Source organism: Sturnus vulgaris, chromosome Z, assembly GCF_052056855.1.
Source record: "Sturnus vulgaris isolate bStuVul1 chromosome Z, bStuVul1.hap1, whole genome shotgun sequence".
Classification (NCBI taxonomy): Eukaryota; Metazoa; Chordata; class Aves; order Passeriformes; family Sturnidae; genus Sturnus; species Sturnus vulgaris.
In genome coordinates this window covers 60,696,597-60,713,852 of record NC_142283.1, presented here as the reverse complement: position 1 = coordinate 60,713,852, position 17,256 = coordinate 60,696,597, and the positions used below count along the sequence as shown (strand labels likewise).

Below are 17,256 nucleotides of genomic sequence, written 5' to 3'. Positions count from 1 at the left end.
AAGTGACCAGGTACCATGTTTCTCCACAGTGTGTTGGGTGTGCTGTGGCCTGTTGGAATTTTGTTTCAGCTACTTAGGCAAGGACATGGTCAAGAATAAAAATTAATCTTAAGTAGTGCTTGATCAAAATAGTGATCAAACTTAAGCCACAGCAAAAAACCAAAATTAAATCAGCATCTGGGGTCAAGCTGTGGTTCTGTAGGCATGCTGCAGAATTTCAGGATGGGAGAGTCACATGATTCTTGGTGGAAGCAAAGAAAATAAAATATCTGGGTGCCTCCAAGCTTTGCCTAAAGTAAAAAAATGTTTGTGCAGTAGGGTAGTTTGAAATATTTTTACACATGCAAAAAATTATTCTGTAGTGCATGTTGTTCAACCTGGTTTGAGGGTCAGATCTCATGGCTAATGGGTTACTGGTGATGTGAAAGTAGGTGCCAAGGTGCTAAAATAATTGAATCTGTACAAAGAAATAGCAGTCAGGGTCTCATCAGTTCACTGCTAAAACCTTAATAGTCAACCTGACCAAACGAAGCACAAAAGAGGAGTGGGATGGAGGCCTGACAAATTGACTGTCCTAATGTTCTTGATTGTCCCATGTGACAGTCTCTGCCCTTCTTCTGTTTATGGTCTTTTTCACTGAACTGCTTGCTCTGTGTCTGGATTCTGATCTCATATCCTGCTTTACCTGTTGAACCAGCAGTTGGTGGTGTTTGCAGTGTTCCTGTGTACATTGAAGCAGCAAAGCCTAGAGCAAGAGTGTACAGACAACACTTGGGTAAATTTAAAATGGCTGGAAATGTGAGATGCTGAGGCAAGGGAGTATTGATGTCTGAGCATCAGGGTGGGGTGTAGTGGTAACTTAGTGTGTGAGTGCAATAATTGAGTGATTAAATTCTGTCTGGCAGTGGCAAATGTGATTAATTTATATAAGCATTTTTAAATCGGCATTGGCTGTGTTTTCTTATTCGCTTTGTGAACAGAAGTTGCATTCTCGGTGACTAGAATGACTTGTCTTTGATTTTGTTTCAGTAAAGTTTCAAAATTGTATCACATACACATAAAGTACAAATGACCATATAACTACCTGTTTTATTCTGCTGTTTGAGAAAGTACTTATGCATTTAGAAAACTGGCAGATGAACATCATGTGGGTAATCACTGCTAGTCAGCACAGCTTGAATTTCTAATAGCAAACCTTGAAAATCTGACATGCTGAGGCAGCTTTTCATTCACTGTTTTTTCCCCCAGTGTCATGAATTCAGGAAGTTCGGTTTTCTCTGGTTAAGGAGTGTCTGAAATTTGTTAAAAATAATTGTTAGTCACAAAAGGAATTGCAGTGTCCTGATGAATTCCATGGTCTAGGCTGCTGTATGCTGTAATGATTAATTGATTTTTTTTGGCACTCATGCTACGAAGTTTTGAATAATCTGTTAACTTACAGAGGGAGCCTCCTGAGGCTCTGCAATTCCTAGTGTACACATTTATTTAGCTTCTGTAGGATTGGGGTCTTGCTGGGGCTCTAGGAGGAGTACATGATGGCTTGATGAACCTATGCTGTGCTTAAAGAATTGTAAGGAGAGGTTGGGTTTTGTTTGTTTTCCCTTTGTTTTGTTTGTTTGTTTGTTTGTTTTTAATGGGAGTTAAAGGTGAGGTATTGACTACAAATGAATATTTGCTTTTATCTTAAGAAAAGAAGCATTCAGGTTTTTCTGGACAATATAGTTTTTCCTCTGGTGCCAGTAGTATCAGCTGTATTCTAAATATCTGCTCTCAGAAGAAAAGAGGCATTGCTGAGCATCAGGAACCTGCCTGCCTTGCATATTCAGTTAGGCATTTTTCCATTACAGATTTTCCCCTTGATATTTTCAATATTATTGCTATTCCATTATGTAAAGTATAGGCTGGCTTTCTACAGTTCTCATGAATAACAGTCATGAATTTCCAGTGAACCACTTCTGTTTTGTCTTGGAGGAGGGGGAAGTATTTTTTCCCTCACTCTTTTCTATGAAATACAGACTTGAACATTTTTGATTACTGTCAGTATTCTAAACCTGTGCTGTTGCTTATCATAAAGGCCCTTAGTGTATTTGCTACGTGCAGTTATGTGTCCGTGGACAGACTTAAAAGTTTTAAAGTAGACAGATGAGCAGATGAGCAGACAGTGTGGCAGCTGGGCCTGTGTTGTCCATAGCTGGGAGCTGTGTCTTTTATATTTTGTGAACATATGGCATAATGTTTGTGGCTCTGGCCATTCTTGCCCCTACCACTTCTTCTGTCCCTGTCTAAAACTTCTGGATCCTGTTAATTTCCTTCCACTCTGCTATCTGCTGCCTCCCTTCCCCTTGGGAGTTAGGAGTCATGCTGCTTTACAAAGTTTTGTTGACTGAATGCAGTCCTTTGCATGCTCTGTTTTGCTGGAGGTTTTTCACTTCTCTTTTCAGCCTTTGTGAAAAGCCAACTGCCTTCCTTGCAGGCATGTTCTCTGGATAGAGCAGTGGAGAGCTGGGGCAGAGGTCCTCACATGGGTTTAGGCTTGCAGAACTCACTCTATGATGGTAGTTTTCATATGGGGATAGGCGTGCCAAGAACCTGGTTGCCAAGTGCTTTGTGTATAGGAGAATGGATGATGGCTCCTGGGAATGAGTCGAGGGGCAAGGCAGCATGTGCAGTTCTCATGGAGGGGTTGATGGCTACCCAAAAGACTGGAGCTTGCAGAAACTGAGTGCTTCACTGGTTACTTTACTGGTTACTTTAGCCAAAACCATGGACAACAGGAAGGTGGATGGCTTCTGTGGCAGCCTGAAAAGGAAAGGGCAGGTTGGATGGCAGCAGGACAGAGCTCTTCTTTTGTAGGTTTGGAGAAGGAAAATACTGCGTTATCATGATACTATTCTGTTCCGAAAGGAATAATCAACGAGCTGTGCCTGTGTGTGGTCTTTAGCAAGTCTTTGCCCACTTATTCAAGGCAGCAGCCAGCCTGGCATTAGCACACATTCCTTCCATCTATGTGCTCTCCTCTGCCATCTCTGTCCTCTTGTCTTTTATCCCAAATGTTGTAGGGTTTCCACTTCTCTGTCACATTTTTTCCTAGCTAGCCAGTCAAGCTTAGACCTGTGAGGTTTAATGAGGTATATTGCAACAGCTCTCACAGGCATGTGTAAAGGTCAGAAAGAATGCTGGGGACAAGTGGATCTGCATTATTGCCGTGCTTGCCTGAAAAGGGTAGCAGATAACTGCCACAGGGAGCAAGTGAGTCTAAAAGGCTGACACAGGAAGTTTCTTACTTTATATTCATTGTGTGTTGACTGCCACAGTGCAAAAGGCAGTGTAATTGCATATAATCACATTCCCTCAAATCCCAGTGGCTTCACTCATGAATGTTTAGTGTGGTCATACCCCTAAGCAGTGAATGCAAGCATGGTATTTGAGACAAACATGCTATCACAGGTGCTCCTGACACAGGGCTGAGCATGATGCTGTAAATAAGCAAGTTCCTGCTGTTCTAGCCTGAATGGAAAAGTCTCTTGTGCCTTTGTAAATGTTGTGCAGGGAGCATGGACATTGGTGATTTTTTTTTCCCCTCTGCTACATGGTACTGCTTTGCCGTCAGGTGACTGGACACATGCCACACTTCAACACAGTACGTGGTGAAAACAGGATTAAATCAGCCGTGTTTACATTCATGTAGGGGTATGGCCCTAAGACCCAGCCTCGGCTGTTCTGTGATTCTTCTTAGTGTCATTGAGATGCTTCTGAAAATGAGCTTTTACAGATCATTGTCATATTTTGTGAATGCTTGTCTCCTAGATTCTGCTAGGAGAAATGCAAAATGTTTTCATTTGCATTTAAAAATATGTCTGTTTCTATGGTTGACATGTCTGTCAGAAGTACCAAGAATATACCCACATATATCTAAATCCAGAAAGCTTTTAGGTTCTCGCTCTATAAATCAGAACTTTGTTGGCTTTTTTTTAAAGTCAAATTTTCCAGTAAGCCATACCCACAAATGTGTCTTGGTGGGGTGAAGGCATGGGGTGGGTATATTGTCACTTTCAAGAGCCTTTTGCTTTGTTGCTTACAGGCTAGAAACATTAAGCAGGAGATTACACTGGGCTGCAGGTGTCATAAGCATGGTTGACTGGCTATAGTCATTATTTTTCATTAGTGAGCTGGCTGATAGAATAGATGGTGTTTATGAAATTCACAGCAGAAAACAAGCTGTGAAGAATGCGAGTATGTTGAAGAACAATATGGGATTTCAAAATCATTCTGACAACCCAGAGAAAATACACCAAGTAAAACAGAACTTTTTACTCCTGCAGGAAATACTTCAGATATGCAAGACTGTTGAATAGATGTTAGTTTTAGGAAGTGATCTGTGAAGTTTAAAGTACCACAGTTGCTCTTGGAGGGCAGTGGGTATCTTGTGCTGGGAAGCTGATATTTTAAGCTGCAAAGCATGCAGCATTACTCTATCCCACACAGAACTTACACGGCCTTATATTGGAGTTCTCTGAGGTGGATCAGCTGGAAACAGATGACAGCTCTTGGCTGCTTTGAAAATTTGACGTGGTATATGGAAAAATACTTATTGTGCTGGGGTTATTTATTTTAGAGAACAAAAGGCTGAGGGATGTTCATGAAAGTCATCCAGTGTGTAGAACATCTGCCATGGGTAGGAAGTAAAACTGTTTTCTGTGTCATTGGGGTGTACAGCAATATGTAGTGTGTTTAAATTAGATCAAGGGGGATTCCTCTCAGATGTGGTTGAAGCAGTGTCTAAACAATGTAGCAGAGGAGTGCGAACCTGAGAGTGTTGTGAAGTCGATATCAGTTTTTAAGAACAGATGAGCCAAACATCTGACTGGAGCAATAGGAGGTATATAGGTATAATGGACCTCTCTTCAGAAAGCAAAATATGACCTCTTGACTTTTCTAGCTCTCTTTATAAATGGTCATTATGTCAGTGGGATTATTTGCTCAAACTTTCTGCTGAAACTTGATTCCATATATTAAGTATCTGCTTTGATGGAAGAAAATACCATCTCATAACGGACAATGTTATTCATTTGTACTTGTCTGTAATGCACCCTGTTAAAACGTGTATAGAAATTTATGTAAGCATAAGACAAAAAAAAAAAAGACATGAGCTTCAAACTTCTTGAGTTTTTTGGGAGTTTTTTTGGTGAAAGACTGATGGCTTTCTTTCATCTGCTCATCTCCATTTGGATCACTTGCCTACCCATTTGTTTAATGATAAAGAGAACCAGAATTAAAAGCAAATAAAAATTGAAGCACACATGAAGCCTTACACAATTGCTGGGAAGCCTCTTTTGCAGGCATATATGTATTAATATGCATGATAGGGACTTAACAAGGAATGAGCTATCAACCAGCCAAAACAAAGCTTGGTAACTCTGTAGGCATATATTAGTTGTTGATACATAGGTGTAAGGCTTTGGGAGAATCCAGCTGCAGGCTGGACTGTGGAATAATGCGCTTTAACTTTCTGAAGAAGATACTCAAATACCATCACCATCTTAAAAAACTGTTCAATAGATAGTTTTTATGTCTTTGAGGTTTTTTTATGTTCTTGTTTTTTGATGAAAAAATATATACAGGAAAGTTAAATGGCATCAATTTGCACTGAAATACAGCTTAAATGAAGACCAGATAAACAAATGCTCATTAAGAGCCTGGGTTTGGGTTATCCCTGTGTAACAAGGGTCTTATCTTTAAAATGTTTAAACCTTGTGTAATGTAGAACTCTTCAAAAAGTAGATCTATTTTTGCCTTAAATTTTTTAATGCTTTTTTTTTGGTGAAAGGTGGTGCAGATTGAGATCATAATTATTATTAACATGTAATTTATCAGGCTTTTTACAGTTTTAGTATTAGCTTAAAGTCTGTTCACAAAAGACTTTATTGGTTAAGCTATTTTTATTGCTCTCTAATTTTTGTTTTAATTTTTTTTTCTTACAGTGTAAGAGTGAAATATGATAGGAGATTGTCCAAATCTGAAGTAGCTGCTCTGGGAGTTTTCCATTAAAAAAAAAAAAAAGGCAAAGGGCATGCTGTGCCATTGTATTGATTTAGTATGGGATGTTATTTTTGAGCTTGCATAGGCAGGTGTGAAAATGATGCTGCTAGTCAAGGGAGATGGGACACTGGTTGGTGGAATACGAGGAAGGCTGCCTTAACAGATTGCAAACACCTCTAACACTTCCTGTTGGTATCATCTATAGTAACAGTTCAGCTGATATTTAGATAAAGAATAGAGAACTTTTTCTCTCGTTATTTGGCCTTGTACCTTCATTATTTTTATGTTTTCTGAGGTCTCAAAGTTGCAGGACCAGTCAGTATGAGTCCTGTTTTATCTAAAATGTGTCTGTTCTACACACAAGGAGGCTGCCCTGGCTATAGGAAAGTTTAAGAACTATTGTGGAAGCTCACTGCAGAAGAATGGAAATAAGTGAGGTTGCAGGGAGATTTTGCCAGATCTTGGTTGGTGGATGTTTATTGATTCCTTTTGTTCCAATGTTTTAGGATCAGTATTTTCTGTTAAGATGTTCAATGTGACAAGCAGTTGCTGGGTTAACTTATAGCAGTTCAGTTACTTTTAATGTTTAATTATTATTATATTTATATATAATTATATATATTATTATTATATATATTAATATATATTTATATCTATAATATATATTATTAAATATTACATTGCTAGTAAATACATCTTTTGATTCATTCAGTTTTTTAGCAATACAGACAATACCATAGGGCTATCAGCAGAATACACAACTAATTTCTAAAAAGTTATTACAATATATTTGAGTTTAATAGAGTGCTTTCTAGAACTATAATTTTAAAACTAGTCCCTTGTAGAATCATAAGAGTTAGAGCTCTAAATACACTCTGGCATGTTTTGCAAAAACACCTAGTCTTTTACTGTGTATCCAGTGACACATTAATAAAATGTGTTATTGTAAATTGCCTACTGGTGTCAGATTTATGGATATGCCTGTAAATGTCAACAGATCCATGATGTTAACAGGATTTAGGGCTGGAAGGGGTTGTCTAATATGTCTTTCTGTTGTGGCGTATCAAACAGTCATGACCATACCCTGGGAATTCATAGTGCTCTGTGCTGGCATGTATTGAACATAGATAACACAGGGACATGCAGGTTCTACTAAAATCTACCCACTGCCCTGCAGTGACAAGGAATTTATTTCTGCATGCCATGCTGAGCCTATTGTGCAAACTGGGCTTTTGGGTGCAGGTGAATGCAGGCACTTTCTGTCATTCACATCTACTTCCTCCCTTCCCCAGGGAAACCGACAGGACAGCCCATCTTCTCCTCCTCCTCCTCCTTATGTAAGATAACCAAGATCAAATACTCCTTGCAGTTGCAAATTGGGCAGTTATTGTGAGTTTGAGCATATGAGCGAGACATACCAGACAGGGATATAAGGAAAAGGATTGCTTTCACTATCTGGTTTTGCTTCCTTAGCTGTGGCCTATCTCAAATACTGGGAAAAGTAGGAACAATCCTGAATAAACTGGCCAGTTAGATCAATATGAAGAATACTTTTTGGTGCTTTCTGGTAGATAGCTAAAGCACGAGGTTTTCTTTATTGACTGACATTGTGCTGGTCAGTCTATGGACTTCAGGCAGAGGTAACAAAAGGGAAGGCTCATATTTCAGACTTTTTTTGTGTACAGTTATAATATGCCCAGGCATGCTGTGTTGAAAGACTGTAAAAAAGATTGTGTTTGTGTTTTCACCCCATTTTTCTTAAGCTGTGTTTTGCATCTCACTGATGCCGAGAAGCAGTGTTGCACTCAACTGCTTCTGCGTCATTCCTTCTAGAACTTCTTTATTAACTGTGGTTCTAGCAGTGAAGCAGCTGTGCTTGCTGGAATGCATGAATGTGTGATGAGATGACAGAAATTCAGATGAAATAATCTGTTAAGGACTATGAGAGAAAAGTGTCATTATTCTTTGAGAGTTGGTTACTAACTCTAGAATACCTTTGGAAAGCATTAGCAAAGAGGGCATGCAGAACCAAAGGGTGCACTAACTTGTTATTTATATTAGTGTAATTGTTGTTAGATGTTACAGAATAATGAAAGCCAGTGCCACCTGCATTGTTAATGGTACTATTGTACTATTGTACCAATAATTGCCATTATTTAAGGGGAAAAGGCAAGAATAGTCAACATGTGCAGAAAAGAGGGGCTTTGAGAGCATACAACATTAATAACTGCCATGGAAGTAACACCTTTTTGGTTTTTGTTTCAAGGAATAAACATTTCCCTGTGCTTTTCTGGTTTTGCTTGGTTTTTACCAGGTGTCTGAGATTACTAAACCAGAGACGCCTCAGTAAAGATGTAAATTAATAATCTGAGCCATGTTTTCCTACATCTTACTTTTTAAATTTGCTCTTGAACTAGCTAAGAGGAGATCGGGGTTTGCATTTGCAAAGGAATACAAAGTTTACAGCCCTTCAGTGCTGTGAGTGACTTTTTTTGGAATTTTTTCCAGATGAGACATTTTCTTTACAGAAGTTGTGTCAATATAGGCAACATCTGCCAGTATTTTCAGGTTAATCTGCATTTAGCTTTTGTAGTAACAATAAGCCTTCTTACTAACTTTTGCTTCCTTCCTCAAGTCTTTGTTGGTAAGATGAAATCTAAGCAGTGCAAAATTAAGAGCAAACAGATGTTTTGATCAAACTTGAAGTCAGCTTCCACTTGCAAGGCTTCATCTAATTAAATTGCTGCAGTTTTTTTTTGCTCCCAGATGCATGAAGTAGATCTGTTTATTCCTGCAAAAACTGTAAGACTGCAACAGTGAGAAAAGTTTGATCTCATACTCTCGATTCATCTCTCTTTTTCAGTAAATCACCATTTTCTAAACTTCTATATGGATCAGGCGAAATGTATCAAAGAAGAATTTTCAAAGTCAAGCTATATCTCAGTCTCAGTTTAGAATAATTTACCATTAATGTAATGCGAGGTGCTTGCATGAGTCAGCTCAGGAATGATTTATCATGGCCACGAAATAGCCCTTAGATGCAATTGTTTATGTTTAAGCGCCTGTACCAGACTGCCAGTTCCACTCAGTTTCCTTTTAGACAAGACAGGCTGCTTTGTCTTCCTGCAGGTAAAATGCACTAAATGCTCAACTGTTGTGTTTCACAAAGTAGTGTTTGGTGACCGACTATTCCTTTGCATGTGGAAGTAAAAAACAAATAAAACAAGTGCCTTTGTTGTGGATTTGTGTTCACCTCAGCAGTAAAATTTGCCTTATGGCAGTAGTGTGTAAAATTTGTATTGCAGTTTTGATGGAAGCATACCTTTACGTCCGGAGCTGGTCTTTTCGCTAGTTTGTTTATAGAAATAGTTCTGGTGCCCTCCTGATTCACTGGAATTGACTGTCCTCCTCGAGGTGTTATTGCTGTCTCTTAGTCTTTGTGCCTTTAACGAAAAGTTAACAGTTTTATAGAACAACAAATAGTACGCTACGTGTGCATGTGTTCACATAGCTAACAGAATGAAGCACAAAACTAAAGATTGGTATCCACAAAATTACGCCCTTTAACATCCTTTCGGGCTTAACCAAAACTGTACATTTCTGGTGTGTATACAGTCACAGTTTACCTGTCAAAATTTTCTTTCTCCATCAGAAACAGAACTTGCCAGCAACAGAAGTATTATCTACAAAAGATACTTTTAATCAAAGGATTTTTAACGGAACAGATCTTAGTTTGAGAGGTGCTGAGCAATGGGAATAGAGAGCTGCCTGTTCTTAGTTTGAGAGGTGCTGAGCAATGGGGATGGGGAGCTGCCTGTTCTTGGCAGCTAGGAGAGATCCAGGAACCTGTGGCTGTAGTACTCCATACTCTGCTGCTCTCTTGTTGAATTTTTGTTCTTAAATGATTGTCTCATTGTCTCTCTCAAACTCAATAATGAAAAAACCTGTAGGCATGGCAGCTTCGCCTGATAGTTTCAGTGTCAGAGTTGACAGTTAGAGAGTTGATTCTTGTGCTGTATTTTTCAAGTTTGAGAATATCCTCAAAAATTAATGTTTTGCTTGTGTTCTGAGTAAAATTTTAAAAACCTGTCTGAAAGTGCCGTTCAGAGTTGGGCACCTAACTGATCTTTGTGCCCTTGCAAATCTGTGCACTCACCCATTGTGGTTAGTGAGCTGGAATTTAACTCCTTTGATTTCATTCTTTCTCTGTCTTTTGGGAGGTAGGAGAACTTAGAATTTCCTTACAGAAATTGCTTACAGGATGCTTGCTGGGACCTCAAATTAACATTCAGAATCCTAGTGTCTGTTATGTTTTAAAAATTCAAAGCATAGCTCTCTGTAACCTTTAGGTTTGTTTTCAATGTCTTTAAATGAAGGCTCCAGATAATACGTAACATAAATTTAAAGTACTTTCCACTAGGAAATATGTAGGAGACATAAGAGATGTAATTGAGAATTTAATTATTCTTTTTTTACCGTGTGGTTGAAAAAACAATCAAATTGACCAAATCCAGTTCGGCAGTTTCCATAACTAGAAGATTTCCCCCTCTGTCTCTGAAATCTAGTACCTGTGAACTCACTAATGTCTTCCAAAATTAAGCCAGGGACCCAGAAAGCAGCAGCTTCATCTAGTCCTCTCTTTTTACTAGTCTGTAGAAGTTGTCCATCCATAGAGCAGGTCCAGAGCTCTAGCAAAAATAAAATCATGTGGTTGACTTATTCTATTGTAGAAATGCAGGAAAAGTAGGTGGGTGAGATAAAATAGTATAGCTCTAAAATTACTTAAAATTACTGAAAATAAGTACTTGCTCTTTGCTTTTCTGGTCTTTTGCAGAGCATTGAAAAAATTGCTACTCCTCATGGAACAATTCACAGTATATATTTATTAAAATTGTAATCTCAGAATAAGAAAGAGTGTCTAAAAAAGGAATACAATTTAATTATAACCAAAATCCCACATAGCAGCACTGATATTAAACTGGCTATATAAAGTGTTGTGTAGTGGTTTACTCTTAAGTGATGCTACTTTTAATACTGAAATTAGTAGACTTTTCTGCGATTTCTAGGTTTGGCTCCCACCCTTAGTATAAACCATAGATGATTTCCCTTTAAAATTCAGGTGCAGATGTGACAGAACCGAACGATGACTTCTCCTTTTGTATTAACCTTTTTGTTACAAGAATATATTTGTTTTGAAAAGCCTTGGCAATTAATTTTCTCCATTAAAGGAGAAGAGCCTGCTTTTCATTCAGCAGTTTGCTGTTCTATTACTGCAGAAACTGTCTGTTTACCACGGAAAGGGACAGAAAGGGACAATATGACCTAAAGAAGATGGCTCAATCCTATTTGGCAGGATCGGAGGGGGTGGCGAACGTTGGACGTTTGCCGAGAGAAACTGTTTCAAGCATAGCGTCTGTTTTGCGCGGTGGGCTGGCATAGCGAGGGGGACCGCTGCATCCTCCGAGGTGCAGCGTGTGTGTGTGTGTGTGTGTGTGTGTGTGTGTGTGTGCGTGCGTGTGTGTGTGTGCGTGTGTGTGTGTGCGTGTGCCGGCGCAGTGGCTGCTGCTGCGGAATTCCGGGGATGAATTACATGATGTGCTCAGCCGAAGGTGCCGTTCGCTCCGCTAAAGCGGCGCGGCGTGCGCTGCCACTGACCTGAGAGAGGCAGCCTGCGGCTCTTCCTGACACACAGAGGTGGAAGGACCCCAACTTGCGGTCCTCCCCCCACCCCCAGGAGATCCTTAGTCCATTCCTTTATAGTGGTTCATTTGGCTCTCTGTCATCGCCAGAATGCTGCCCGTGAATGTGTGTCATGATTACAATAGAGTGTGGTAACACATAACAGCAATGAAAGCCCAGCGGGAAAGGCTACAAATTCCAGGGCTGACCTTGGAGTAAGTATTGTCTGTCTTTAATATTTTAATGGTTTCTGCATGATGCCGGCTTTTGTGCAGTCAGGAGCTTTTAGCATACGTTTGTGCTGACAGCCTGGGAGCACTGCAGCTCCAGGTTGAAGGAACACATTTTCAATGCATTGCAGTTGGTTTCAGCAAATGTGTGAGCCTGGAGCCAGGATATTGCAGTGTGTTTGGAAAGAAAGCATTTTTGCATATTTAAAGTTACTGAATCTCAGTGCATGAAGCATCCTGTCAGCTTGCCGGGGAAGAATCTGTCAGTAGGCCATGGTGTCTGTCTTTCTCTTCAGCGCTCTGTTGCTGTTTGTTTATCCCGGTGCTGCCTTTTAGAAAGGCCTCTTTCTGTGCTGAATAATAGAGAGCACTGTGAGAGATTAAAGCATTATAAAAATGCTGTCTGTGAAAATACATCAGGAGAAAGACATATTTTACGTACGTAACTGCACTAATGACCTGTATTGATATTCTGGAGGATTCCTGATAGGTTCTGCAGTAAGTATGTTTACCTAATTTAGCAGTGTGTTTACTTATACTCGCTTAAAACTGATTAACTAATTTGTGTGCTTTCAGCTATTTAGAGAGTAGCTAAATGAAAGTGTGTAATTTTAATGTATAGTGATAGTAAGTCTTTTATTCATAAATGCCAGCAGATGTTAGTCAAAGCCAAATACTTATTTCTATACATATGTACATACATACATACATACATACATGCCTGTAGTCCGCACTGACATGTCAGGCATGTATATATGTATGTTACAGCCACCATGAGAACTTGCTAATTTTATCTAGGTAAATAGAGGTGGTTACGTCAGATCCTTTAGTATTCCCTGGTACTACCCCATTCTTGCTGTATTAAAAAAACTCAACAAAACCCTGAATACTGCAGATGCCTGCAGTAAAGTTATTTAGCTATGAAAGGTATTATCTCTGGCATCTGCCATGTGTTAAAGAGAGGGCCATAGGTAAGTGTGCAGCGTAGCAAATAATTTATTCTAATAATCACATGAAGGTGACAGAGCACTTTATTCCAAGGAACAAATGTAGGTGTCATACTGGTTCCCCAGAACTACATTTGTGAAATGTCTCAGAAATTCTGGATTTCAGTCAGGCATCTTTTGGTAAGAGCAGTGTGTTAGCTGTGGGCAGGCTAAGCTCTAGATATTTTTCTGAAAGAAACAGCATTACTAATTTCTCATGAGTTTTGGAGGAGAGGTCTTATCAAAGATCTCATTAAAATGGTTTCTATGAATAATTGATAATTATACTTCTTTAGAGATGTGGCAATTTAAATATTTTTAAATCAGTCTGAATTATGTAATCATCTTGTGAGAATAACACCACTAGCTGCAAAGGATGAAAAGGGATTAATGTTTTTCAACGTATGCGTGTGTTTTTATAATATGAAGTAATTGTTTACTGCTTCCTCCTTTTTCACAGTAACCTAACATAATTACACTTTCTTTGCCATATTTTCCAAATATTTAGTACTGATAACATTGTTATATTTTAAATTCAATATTGATCATTGTTTTTACTAAAATGTATTTACTTTTTCCATATATTTAAATTACTTTTTTCATCACACTTTCTACTTTTTGACCTTGATTTACTTGTAGAGAAAAGAAAATACCCTATTTTGGTTGCTGGCACATAATGATTTTCATAGAGTCATTCTCTCATGATTTGCCAGAGTTTAGTCAATTCAGACTTAAATCATGTCTCCCGAACTGTTAGTTGCAATCATTTAAAGAAGAGCATATATAGGGGGGGAGGAAAAATCCAATTTATTCCTTGCACCCTGAGTCTCATGAATTTTCTTTCAGTAAAGTTTAAATGTTGGGACTAGAATTATGTTGTCTCCCTGAGAAACAAGTACAGTCTGTCTACTTTATATTCATTACTTGCAAAAAGCTCCTTGAAAGAATATTAAATCCAAAATAAAGCATTCCAGATTTAGAATATGTAAGAAGCAGGGGTGTCATGCACGGTGATAATTTGTTTTAACAGGCTTTCCTAGGTCTTAAAAGAGCAAAGCTGAAGAGCGAGTTCTATAGAAGAACTGGATTGACACACAGTATCATTGCTCGGTGGGAGTTTTTAGACCCATAGTACTAGCACATCTGATATTGGATGGCCTCAGAGTCTGTGCCATTACTGAGACTGATGGGTTACACTAGTGAAAACGAGGAAGAACATGATTAGCTAGTAGCCAGTGTAGGACTTGCACTTGCTGTGTGTGAACTGTCCAGTAGAAGAAGGACAATGCCCTTTGCCATAGAGTGTTTCTAGGATTTGTTCACAGAAAGGTGAATTAGGGATCTCAGCCTGGGGTTTCAAGTTAACCTATTCGTTTTTATTCAATGCCAGAGCTGATTTTTCCCTCTCCTTTTAACCATTCTGGCTTTAGTAGATTTCTTGTCCCCAGTTGTTGCTCCATAGTAGTCCCCTTGCTCTTTCTTTGCTGCAGCCCTGTGCTTTGGCCAGTTGGTGCCAGTTCTCTTCTCCTTCCATCTGGACTGTCTTTAGATCAGTTCCAGCTTCCCCTCATTGCTTCTGGTTCTGTTGGAGGCTGGTGGTGGTCTGGTGTGCATGGCCTGCCTCCGCATCTTACCGTGCAGTGCCCCCGGGGACCACAATGCAAGCACGGATTGTGCAGCACAGGATCCTTTCCCAGCCTTCAGTCAGTCAGGGCCTGAACAACTTGTGGACAACTGGAGACAAACTACCAGCTCTGCTGCAGTGGAGATGAAGAGAGAGAGCAGATAAAGTGTAGAAGTACAAAAGCAGTTTTTAAAGTCTGTACTGCACTGGTATTACAGAAACAATGATCCACCCAGTGTGTGTTGTCACAGGTCAGTGCAGTGCAACGCAACAGAGACTGCCCCAGTGGAGCAGCTGAAATCTGCCTGTTGATCCACACCTTTCTCTGCAGGCCTGCATGGGCTGACTGGTATGAACCTGAGTTCAGCCATTTATCAGAGTGATACATTGAGCCATTGGCTCTTAATGGATCTTGTCAGCTCAAAGGTACTATTGTGCTACCACAGGTAGTCTGCAGTTGAAACCAAGCTACCTTGTACTCAGCTGCTGGTGCTCTTTCGTGCACCTCTTTCAGAGATTATGGGCCAGCAGCCAGAGGAATTTACCCATACACAGTAGCCTTGTCAGAAATTACCTGCAGGCCCCTCCTTGTCTCAGTGTGCATGTCCCCGCCAAACTTTGTGCCTTCTCCAAGGCATCTCAAAAAGGAAGAAGTTGCAAAAATCTACAATGTCAAAATTGTTTTCCTAGTCTGTTCTAGAAGCAGCAGTACTCTTCCTGCTGAAATGTTCAGAAAAAAACCTGCATTAGATATCCACCTTGAAAGATTTTGAAGGCAGTGTATTAGTATCTGGCAAAGTGTTACACAATTGAAAATATGAACTGGACCTTAGCTGTGCTTAGCATATTGGCCGTCTGCATCTTCACTGGGGACAGGACAGGAGTGCTAGCATTGTCTGGCTGCAAAAGTCTGGTACAAAGCAGAACAAATCTTTATGGAGATAAGCTGAAAAAACTTCCCCATAAGCTTCTGCCTTTGCTCAGTCTGCACAGTTTTTTTTTTTTACAGGTAGCTAAAACAAATTGTAGTGAGAGGCATGCTATAAGCATGTTTTTAAAAGAAGCTTTCTTGTGACTTTTATGGGGAAATGTGCATATGATAGCATGAGTATATTTTAAAAGAACATCTCTGAAATCTGGCAGTGGCCAGATGTTTTTTTGAGAAACCTTTTGAATGAAGATGTACTTGAGGCAATTTCTTGAAGTCAAATGCTCAAATAAAGATTTTATGGATGAATTTTTTATATCCATATTTGATTACCTAGAAGAAGAACTTGGTGTTCGTGTGGAAACATTTCATAATGAAATTGATGCTAACTGGAGCACTTCTAATTTTCAGTAAGTGTGCAAATTTTCAGTAAGTGTACAGGCTCTCAAACTGAAAATTTTTATTAAAATTTTCATATTGCTGATGGAAGTTTATCATCAGCTTTAGTTTTCCTTTTGTTTTAATGAATCTGATTTGCATATGAAAAACTTTAACCCCCTCCTCCCCAAGATTCTTGAAGAGGAAAAGAGCACCCCAGTCGCATATTCTGTTTGGTTAGGTGTCTAAAAAATGTTACCATGTTTCACCACTCTTGGGACTTTGTACACAAATACTGTTCCTGGAGGAAGCCTAACATAGTAAAGCATGTGCATCAACACCAGTTCTCATATTTATTTTTATTTAAATCAAGTTCATCTTAAGTCAAAACCTGTGTGGCTACTGTCAATCACTTCATTCAGGAGGATGGTCATGTTTTGGTTCTAACCGGAACTCCGTTCATAACTCCTACACTGAAACATGCGACTCTTGCTAAACCTTCTGTTCACTGGAGATGACATTATTTTAACTTGCAGTCTCACCCCAAGGAGCCTGAGCCCAACCCCAACAAGTCCCTGCAGTCCATGCAGTCCTCTGTTCGCTTTTCATTTTTGGAGGTAAGCAAGTAACCTTCCATTGTTGATGTTTTCTTCTGCGTCCAAAACCTAATGATCAAATTATATTGCAAAAGGAAAATAAAATAAAATAAAATTAAGCGTGTCTCTGCAATCCAAAATACGTTTTACTTGAGCAGCTGCTGTTCTGAAGGTAAGTATTTTATGGAAAAAACCCCAGGATAATCTGCATTTTAAGACCTAGTACAGAGACTGGAGATATTGATGTATAATGCTGTGTTGCTTTTACTGCTTAGAAGTGTATCTGAAATTGTATAGTTTTCTTCCTGTGATCATACCTCAGATTATATTCTGTTATGTGAGAAGTTTAAGGTACATTCAGAAATGAGGGTGATTCACAAAACACCTGGTTATTTTTTGCTTAAGTGAGGGCTAGCAGTGTGCTTAGTGAGTAGAGTGATTCAGAAGAACACAAATTCAGTAAATTGGAAAGACTGTTTTGTTCTCAGGATTAGAAGGATTTTAAGCTTCACTTCTATTTCACTAATGTTCTAGACAGCCACGTACAACATCCTTTTCACCCTTCCTTTCTTCTACTCCCATGTTTGTTCATAAGACTAATTTTTTTTGGCACTCATCAGAAAGGTTATCTTCATGAGATCAGAAAATCATTACATGATAAAAAAATACTTTGTAGTCCTTCCTATTATGTAAAATTTTAATAAATAATAGTCAGAGATCTCATTCGTGTCAGTCATTGAGAGTCTGCTCCATAGGGAAAATAGTTTTTAAAATTAGTTACAAGTAAGTTATTAGT

The 17,256-nt window shown here is 39.1% G+C and overlaps 1 protein-coding gene across 4 annotated transcripts in view; it reads left to right on the top strand.

Moving 5' to 3' along the window:
• MAST4 (microtubule associated serine/threonine kinase family member 4) overlaps window positions 1-17,256 on the top strand; it is a 270,348-nt gene that overhangs the window by 132,799 nt on the left and 120,293 nt on the right. Inside the window, exons 1-2 of one of the 4 annotated variants that reach the window (XM_088157189.1) lie at window positions 11,665-11,933; window positions 16,401-16,481. The exons of 2 other annotated variants lie outside the window; for them this stretch is intronic. In XM_088157189.1, coding sequence (XP_088013315.1) covers window positions 11,887-11,933; window positions 16,401-16,481 — 128 coding nt within the window. In that variant the 5' untranslated portion in view covers window positions 11,665-11,886. Of the gene's footprint in view, window positions 1-11,664; window positions 11,934-16,400; window positions 16,482-17,256 lie in introns of those variants that run through there. One more of the 4 variants, XM_088157191.1, reaches the window with a different exon arrangement.